Source organism: Arachis ipaensis, chromosome B10, assembly GCF_000816755.2.
Source record: "Arachis ipaensis cultivar K30076 chromosome B10, Araip1.1, whole genome shotgun sequence".
NCBI lineage: Eukaryota > Viridiplantae > Streptophyta > Magnoliopsida > Fabales > Fabaceae > Arachis > Arachis ipaensis.
The window spans coordinates 25,368,853-25,377,533 of NC_029794.2; the positions used below are offsets into that span (position 1 = coordinate 25,368,853).

General features: G+C 36.9%; 3 protein-coding genes across 4 annotated transcripts in view; 2 read left to right on the plus strand and 1 right to left on the minus strand.

Annotated features, from left to right (window-relative positions):
* LOC107622828 (arogenate dehydrogenase 1, chloroplastic) lies at positions 45 to 2,315 on the plus strand. The gene is made up of 7 exons (XM_016324870.2): positions 45 to 387; positions 500 to 668; positions 878 to 1,033; positions 1,245 to 1,327; positions 1,591 to 1,660; positions 1,753 to 1,827; positions 1,924 to 2,315. Exons 1-7 carry the CDS (start codon positions 224 to 226, stop codon positions 2,014 to 2,016), a joined length of 810 nt encoding a protein of 269 aa, XP_016180356.1. The 5' UTR covers positions 45 to 223; the 3' UTR covers positions 2,017 to 2,315.
* Positions 2,135 to 7,723, minus strand: LOC107622827 (protein RETICULATA-RELATED 5, chloroplastic). Its single transcript, XM_016324869.2, has 7 exons — positions 6,750 to 7,723; positions 6,162 to 6,291; positions 5,160 to 5,687; positions 4,468 to 4,575; positions 3,814 to 4,362; positions 3,177 to 3,290; positions 2,135 to 2,994 (listed from the first exon to the last, which is right to left on the minus strand). Exons 1-7 carry the CDS (start codon positions 7,418 to 7,420, stop codon positions 2,860 to 2,862), a joined length of 2,235 nt encoding a protein of 744 aa, XP_016180355.1. The 5' UTR covers positions 7,421 to 7,723; the 3' UTR covers positions 2,135 to 2,859.
* Positions 8,153 to 8,681, plus strand: part of LOC107624021 (ring canal kelch homolog) — a 6,334-nt gene continuing 5,805 nt past the window's right edge. The window contains exon 1 of one of the 2 annotated variants that reach the window (XM_016326456.2): positions 8,153 to 8,529. The gene's annotated coding sequence lies outside the window, so the exon portion shown is untranslated. The remainder of the gene's footprint in view (positions 8,530 to 8,681) is intronic. The other variant, XM_016326455.2, reaches the window with a different exon arrangement.

Below are 8,681 nucleotides of genomic sequence, written 5' to 3' on the forward strand. Positions count from 1 at the left end.
CCTTTTAGTTAACAATTTAAGCTTGATGAAAAACTAAGGGTGAGAGATGGGTTAGGTGGTAGTACTTTTTTTTTAACCTTTTCAATTAACTATATAAAGGGCCAATTCACCCTAGATCACCATAACGAATAGCCGCCACAAGTAGGAGTGGTTGATACTTGATAGTAATAACTAATACACGCACCATTGTTCTTTGGGACATTATCCACACTTTCACTAAACCATGTCATCTTCCCATTCCCAAAACATGAAAATAGGCATAGTGGGTTTCGGCACCTTCGGACAGTTTCTTGCAAAGACAATTATAAAACAAGGCCACACTATAACGGCAACTTCTCGATCAGATTACTCCCATCTCTGCCTCCAAATGGGTATCCATTTTTTCAGGTAATTAATAAAGCATTAAGCGTTATACATGCATGCACACATACACAATAAGTCATATAGTATAGTATGTAGGTACATAGATGCACATCAATTTCATATATATGTTTTGCAGGGATATGAGTGCATTCCTTGATGCTGGGAACGATGTAATACTGTTATGCACATCGATCTTATCGCTAGCGGAAGTTATGAGGTCAATGCCACTCACTTGTCTGAAGCGACCAACGCTCTTTGTTGATGTCCTTTCGGTCAAAGAACATCCTAGAAACCTTCTACTCCGAGTAAGCAGTTGTAAAATACCATTTAATTTATGGGCGTTGTCATTATAAACAAAAAAAAGGTGTTTCTGACTTACTATTATTTTCTAATTTAGGAGAAATTGCAGTAACCCTATATTCATTACATAACTTGAGTTCTTACTTGTTTCATTTGGAGGATGGTTACCTTAGTTTCATCAGTTTCTTCATTTGTTTTTGTTTGTGTTGGAAAGACGTTGCCAGGGGAGTTAGACATACTGTGCACGCACCCAATGTTTGGACCAATCAGTGGGAAGGATGGGTGGAAAGATCTCACTTTCATGTATGACAAAGTTCGAATTCAAGATGAAGCCAAATGCTCTCGTTTCCTCCAAATTTTTGAAACTGAGGTACGTTAATCCATAGTTAGTTACATTCTAAAGTGAACAAATCAATGTAATTCAAGAAAGAAAGACAAAGCTTAAGGATAAGGTAACATGTTCTTTACATACTCCTAGGATTAGTTATGAGATAAAGGTTAAAAAATCAAATGATGATGACCCAAACCTGGTGATGAATTCAAGCAAGATCAATTGCATATACATTGTATGTATTATACAGGGTTGCAGGATGGTAGAAATGTCCTGTGAGGAACATGATAAAGCAGCTGCTAGGAGCCAATTTATCACACACACAATAGGCAGGTACATGGTATTCAACATATATCTAATCACAATATATATATCGACTATGCTACGTTTACACCAAAATCAGCCACTAGTATAAAATAAATGTTAAAATACAAATACACATTGAAAATAAATTAAGTCACACATATATTTATACACAAATACATTGGTAGCTAATTTTAGTGGCTGATTTTAGTATACGAATAACATTTTTGTATATATATATATATGCTCACAAAATGTAAAATTCTGCTGATTCTTCAATCCTCACTAATCAGGACATTGGGAGAAATGGATATAAGGTCCACACCTATTGACACTAAGGGCTTTGAGACACTTGTTCAATTGGTAGTCATTCATAATTCATATATGTTGTTCATTTTATCAACTAGCTATGGTACAACAATCGCTAAATGTAACATATCAAATTTTACTTGCAGAAGGAGACCACCATGAAATGTAGTTTTGATCTGTACAGTGGATTGTTCACGCATAACAGATTTGCCATACAAGAGGTATGTAACTGCATATGAAATGCTTGTTTTTAGGTTATCACTGTTTAGAAGCATAAGTGCATAACCAAGCATCTTAAGATATACTCATCTATGCAGCTGGAAAACCTTGAGCATGCCTTGTTCAAGGTCAAAGAGATGCTGGTTCAAATGATGAAAGAGGAGCAGGGTCAAGAAAAAACTGAAAGTTGATGTATTACTTGTACTTGAGCAAAAGAAATTATATAAAAAAAAGAAGTGGAAAGAAAGAAACAAAAGAAATAGATACATTCAATCACTTGTAATAAATAGGTTCCATTCCCAATACATGCTCAGTAATTTCAATATTAGTAAAGCATACATTTATTCCCAATGCCTGGAAGAATCCAGCACCAGTTGGTTTTAGATAACTCAGGTTTTGTTGCTTCACTTCACCCAAAAATTAAGGGGAAAAAATGTAGACCTCAATGTCCCTTTGTGTGCCGAACATATAAAGAAATAAATTATATCTACATATTTTGTGTAGGAAATCATGATAACTTGCAGTCTATCTATCATTAGATGAGATATACTCAATCTAAATGGGTTCCAGATGTGTACATAACATATCCCATGATATCCACGCATTGAGCACGAGATCTAGTGTTAACTATAAATTCTTACCAATATAGTTGCTGCAAATCCAAAGGTTGGTTCATCACTTCATTATACTCCAGTATAGGTGCTCCTCAACTTTTCTTTAACCCCGCAACCCGTTTAAAAGGTCTTACAAAAGAGTGATTGCCTAACCATAAAGTAGTTACAGTCATGTATTGTTGGTCTCATCTTGAAACAGCCCTGCATTTATTACTTACATCAAAATTATATTTACCAAAATGGGATCCTATCAAAATGTGTACAACTGAGCCGTTAAAGGAACTGTCAACAGGTTTGAGAGAGAGAGAGATCATGAAAGCGAAAAACCCTATACTTTTGAGCCTATTATACAAGATTTTTAAGAATAATAATACAAAAATGAGAATTATAAATATATCACGAAAGGAGATTGAATCTCATTTATTCTTTTATCTCATCAATGCTGGCTTCTTCTGTTTCGCCGCAAACAATTGCTGCATTATTTGGAGGATCTGATGTAGGTAACTCTGTCTTTCTAACTTGCAGACCAGTAGCGCGGGCAATGTCAATCCATTGCTGCAGGAATATATAGGAAAACCAAAGTTGAAATATTCTACTCAGATAATCAAGTTAATAGGTAGATAATAATAATAATAATAATAATAATAATAATAATAATATATGTGCAATAGTAAGCAATGAGAAATGTGCAAGTGACGAAAAAATATGGAAAGCAAAACAAGAAAAGTTGATCTGACCTGGGTTCCCCAATAGGAATTGACTGTCCGTGCGACAAACGATACCATATTTACAAACAAGGTTTGGGATGCAAACTGTTCAGAAAGGCGATGCTCCACTAACCCAGCAATTACCTGCACAAAAAATATTTCAGTATTAATAAAGAAGGGTAGTTGCAGACCTTAGCTGGATGCAAATTCATAGTACAATAACACCAAATAAATAAATATATACTCATAATTTTCAGAAAGAAAAAGTCCTTAAATAATTATCCAGTAGTATCCTGAAGAATAGGTGAGAAAGAGAAAAATAGACAACAAGACAAAGTAGTTATTATTGAAATTGAACATATCTTTCACAATTTTAACATCAAAGTGTTACAATAATCCAAAAAAAGATTGTAATTAACAATGACACATTTGATGTCTCCCTGCTTTCAAATGACGATGTAAATCCAACTTCCAAGTATGTTTTGCCTTGCTCCAATAATTGTATATTGCGAAAAATTCAATTCATGACAGCAACTATAGAAAGACAAACCATCATGATAATATAGATCTATTTCCCACAGAAGTTAGGTCAAATCTTACTTTAACGCTCTGTTACACATTATTTACAAGCTACAACAAAGGAGTTGAATGCAAAAGGCAGGTGTACCTGGTATCGGAGATTTGACGAGATTCCAAGAAATAATGAATAAACAACTGCTGTTTTGAGTATTGGTGACCTCACAATCTGTTGTTGAGTAACGACAGCCGGATTAAGTAATTTACGAATTGCATATAGAGAGTTTGATGAAGCCACAGCACCTATGCTTGAAATAAATCCAACACCGGCAAGTTTTAAACCACCAAATACAACTGATGCAATTCTATGATTGAGATTCCAGTTTATCCCTGCTGGATTCTTTTGAAATGCATTGTCTGGGATGGAGCCCAGAAGACCTATTAGTGAATTAATGTTTTCAGGTGCATTTGCCTCATCAGCATATGAAAGGAATGACAGAGTTGGTGCAGGAAGCCACACTGTAAAAAAATCAACAATTGATCCTCTGACAGTGTCTGTGATAACATAGTCTAGTTCCTGGAAAAAATTTTCTTTCCGCTTTTCATACTGTGCTATTAGAGTAGTTGTTATCGATATAGCTTCTTCTATGGCTAATCTATGCAAGAATTTGGGGTCTGCCAACAATCTTTCCCTGAAACCCTGCACCAAGAAGAGCCTGATGAGGAGGTATGAATATGAAAGGAAGAAAAATATGAAACATTCAAATGGTTAAAGAGAAGAGTTTATTTTCATATATAAACTTACCTGGAAACGGTGAGTGAGTTCTGAAATTAAGGGATACTTCTCTATGTCAAAGAAGTTCTGCAATACCTCTGGTGATACCAAACCAAGATCAATTCCCTTTTGTAGATCCTGAAACCGGAAGGAAAATATACCTTTGTATGATGATGTTACAACTTACAACGAGCATTGTCATATACTACTGTCTAAAGGATGATAACATAGATAAAAAGAATCCGAAAAGACATTCACTACGAAATCATCAAATGCAAACAATTGCTAATTAGACCTCCTATACTCTCGGATGCATGAATGATAAATTACAAATTAAGAGAACTTGATTTTAAAAAATTATCAGAATCCCAGACTAAGGACTTCATGATCACAATTTACCCCATCCCAAAGTTTTCAACTCCATTATCATGTATTGTGTTTTGCATTAAACCTGAACTGATAAAGCCATAAAGGAATAAGAGTTTAAAGGAAAAGGAAGATCTGGGACATGAAATGATACTATGAAATGGTACATTTTTGAAGGACACAACCTGACACTGATAGGTTTTTGAGGTGCACAATTTGTGTCAGCTGGCAAGAATATATACTGTAAATGATTGTGGAATACCAAAGCTATACTGAATACAACTAAAAACTCCAAAAGGAACTGATATGAGAAACATAGCAATCTGTGGGATGTTGAACTTTAATGGTTTGCTAACCTGTGGAAGGGCATCTCGTCTGCGCCCAGCAGCATTCATAACCCGAGCAATCTCAGCACGGTCAAAGCAATTTCTATTACAGGGTCTGGCAGCAGAATACCACAAAAAATCAGCAACAGGAACTTCTCCCTCTCCACGAATGAACTGTCTTTCAGGGTCAAGCAATATTACAACTTGGTTTTTCTTCTGTATTTTTCCTGAAATTCTTGCTGGCACTCCAGTTCCTCTAGAACCATATGTTACATGGCTTGCACCAGTCACAACTACTAACATGCCCGATGCTCCTCCATCAAGCACATTTTGTAAGATGATCTGGGACATATTATACTCCTCTACAACTCTAGCTTGTGCAGAAAGATATGAGCTTGGACCAAAAGGAACTGATGGATTTAGAATACTATCAACTGATGATTTACGTGAGATAGAAGTGAAGCCTGATATGAAGCCTGAACCAGCTGGAGGTGCATATACTTTACGATCAGCTTTTGAAAGCCCACGAATTCCTTCTGCTTGTACAGTCCTTAAGATCTGTAGATGAGTGAATGGTCATCATAATTATCAACTTGATTTATCTAATTAAAGAGTGGATTCGGTTAAACATAACAATCGACACCTTAGGTCAGTTAAGCTTTCAATACAAGGTTCCTTTGGTGTTCCTAAAGTTCTTTTGGGTTTTCCTCTATTCTTTTAACAGGCCATCTTACCAATTAGGGAAAAAGCATGTTTTATTAAACATTCTGCTTATTTTTGAGACATTTGAGGATGATAAATTCAATTCTATTCAGTGTTTGCCCTTTTTTTAAAAAAAAATTATTTCGGATTGATATTCAGACTAGGCTATTCTTGTCACAATGCAATTAAGTCCCTGGGGGCTCCTCATTATTGTGCACACCATTAGCTTATATTGTGAGTTAGTTAAGCACAATACTCCGCCAGAAATTCCATAGGTTAATAAACAATCGACATATCTGCATAAGTTTGTGAATGAAAATTCAAGCATACCGATAGTGGGGTGCCACAAGCAACAAGGCGGATTCCATTTTCACGGCAGTAATTAAGAAGAGGTTCATACTCCTGCCATCTTTCAGGCGGCCAATGCATTGTATAAGACTTTAAGGTTTCTCCATCTATCCTGTTGCAAAAGTTTAATATGAAAGAATTACTCTTAAGAGACAGACAGAGATTAACAGTAAAATAGTAATTGAATTAGTAAACGGAGGGCAGATTAAAATTTAACATAAAGAATTGCACGCCATGTGTGTGTGTGAAATAACAAGATCTATTTTCCTAATTGATTATTAAATTCTAAATTTAGCAATCCACAGAACAAAAATTAAATAGGACAGAAACTAGCTTAGTCATTTTCATGGCTCAAGTGACACAGAAACTTGTTAATTCTTACTCACTTCAACTTGAAGATTCTTGTTCAAGCTCGCAGTGACTAATGTCTAATGATCAATTTCCTTCAATTTACAAGTTCATAATCGTTAACCAACATTCATCTACATTTCTACACTACATTCTCAATTCAACAGTTATCTGATATGAACCCAAAAGCTATATTCATTCAGCAAAATTTGAAATGCATACTTGTTATCCATGAACTGACTGAGCGGTTCCTGAAGATTCGAAGGGAAAGCTTCAAGAGCCAAAGACAAATGCTTCTCATTCTCTATGCACCGCTTTTGCAAATTCTTAACGATCTCGAGCTCCAATTCCTTGTCGTCGCGAACCGGAACCTGCTCCGCTTCCCCCAAATACACCACGCGCGCGTTCATCAGCTTCTCCCACACTTTCCCCTTGTCCTTCCCTATTGCCAACGGTTCCCCGATCGCCGTCGCGTCGTAAATCCTCGACGTTATCGCCTCCTCCTCCTTCTGCTTCTTCTTCGGTTCCTCAACCTTCGCCGCCTTCAATTCTGCAGGCGGAGGCGCCGAAACAGGAGATGGCGCCGTCACAGCCTTATCATCCGCTCTCGTTGCCGACGAGAACAGAAACGACGCGCCGGCGGCAAGAAATGGCGCCGCCAACACGACTCGCCGGGTCGGACCGACCGAGTTTTCAGCTACGCCGTCATTCTCGGGCTTCGCGGCTGCAGTTATGGTTATGGTCTTGGAGTGGCGAAGGGACAAGTTGATACGATGACATTTCACGGTCCACACGGCGTCGTTTAGTTGAACGGGAGCACGTGAGCGGCGAAAGAAGGTCACGTGCGGCGGTTTAGTAGTGGCGAAGGAAGAAGCCTGGGTGTTTGGCTTCATCTCCTTGGTGACCTCAGGTTTTCACTTCAACTAACTCCAACTATGATACTTCGATTAGCTTTTGTAACCATTAGCTCACTGATTGTTCTTGTTCAACGTTCTCACTTGTCATAGAAAATCTTGGGGGGGAAAATGAAAAATACTCGTAACCATAAAATTTTGTTGCTGAATAAAGATGAGGTGTTTTTGTGGTCACAATAAATTTAAATTGTTATGAACATATTGGTACGTAAGTTTGGAGGGGGCTCTAATTGTTCTACGTGAAGCATTTGTGTCCATACAGGATATTGGATTCAGGTGCCAAGTGGCAAACACTTTTTGTTATATTTTGTTTTGTGATAATGAATGTGGTGCGTTTTTATTTTCCTTGTTTTCGGAATTTTCTCTGTGCGATTGAGATGAGCTGACTCAGATGTGACTCAGGGCTGAATAAAATCAAATAATAGTTGGAATATCTGAAGCCCAGGTGCCAAATCAATTTGTGGGATATTGGGCAAGGTGAAGCAAAACAAACAAAAAGCCCAGTTTCTATTTGTTCTTTTCAGACCAAAAACTGTATTCATTTGATCCAGGGAAGTCTCCAACCAAAAACTTCCACCAAAAAAGAAAGAAACAGAGTGTTAGCGAATGGGTCCCACTTCATGCATTCATTATGAAATATGAATTGCAGTACAACAATATACATACATACATACATACAAATAGTATGCATGGGTGCATGCCAAGTACACTACTGCCCCGCTATACCAGGCAAATGAAGTGACACCTTCTCCCACTCTGCTTCTCTCTCTCTCTCTCGCAGCTTCAGGAATATAATTTCTATTTGAGTTCCAAGAGAAGACAAGAGACCAGACTTTCTTGTGCCTCTTTGATTACTCTCCTCTTCACGTGATCTATATTCCATTTCTTCTCCTTTCTTCACTTTTTCAACCTTCTTCGTTTGTTCATCTTATGCTACTCTTTGCCGATTAAACACATTCACCGCCTCAAAGGTTTCCTTTTTGTCCTTCCTTCATTTTTTCTGTTTTCATGAGGGCAAAAATGATCAAAATGCTCTTACTCACGAAATGCAGTTCCGTAGTGTTATTTAGGTTTTAAATACACACACAGTTAGTCCAGGAGACTTAACCCACTTCTATTTTATTTTATTACTAATTTACTTTTAATCGATTTACAGTTTCATCGTTTGGTATTTAATATTTGAAGTTCTTTAACTCTTGATATTTTTAATCATTGTTCTGGTATGATTTTTAATTTTTAT

Bases quoted from the DNA above. Each gene is read 5' to 3' on its own strand.
- LOC107622827 (XM_016324869.2), bottom strand. From the start codon at position 7,420: ATGAAGCCAAACACCCAGGCTTCTTCCTTCGCCACTACTAAACCGCCG. The intron at 3,291-3,813 runs GTACACCTGCCT...TTTTTTGTGCAG, and splicing joins CGTCAAATCTCCGATACCAG to GTAATTGCTGGGTTAGTGGA. The intron at 2,995-3,176 runs GTCAGATCAACT...ATATTCCTGCAG, and splicing joins ATTCCTATTGGGGAACCCAG to CAATGGATTGACATTGCCCG.
- LOC107622828 (XM_016324870.2), top strand. From the start codon at position 224: ATGTCATCTTCCCATTCCCAAAACATGAAAATAGGCATAGTGGGTTTC. The intron at 669-877 runs GTAAGCAGTTGT...TGTGTTGGAAAG, and splicing joins CTAGAAACCTTCTACTCCGA to ACGTTGCCAGGGGAGTTAGA. The intron at 1,328-1,590 runs GTACATGGTATT...CTCACTAATCAG, and splicing joins ATCACACACACAATAGGCAG to GACATTGGGAGAAATGGATA.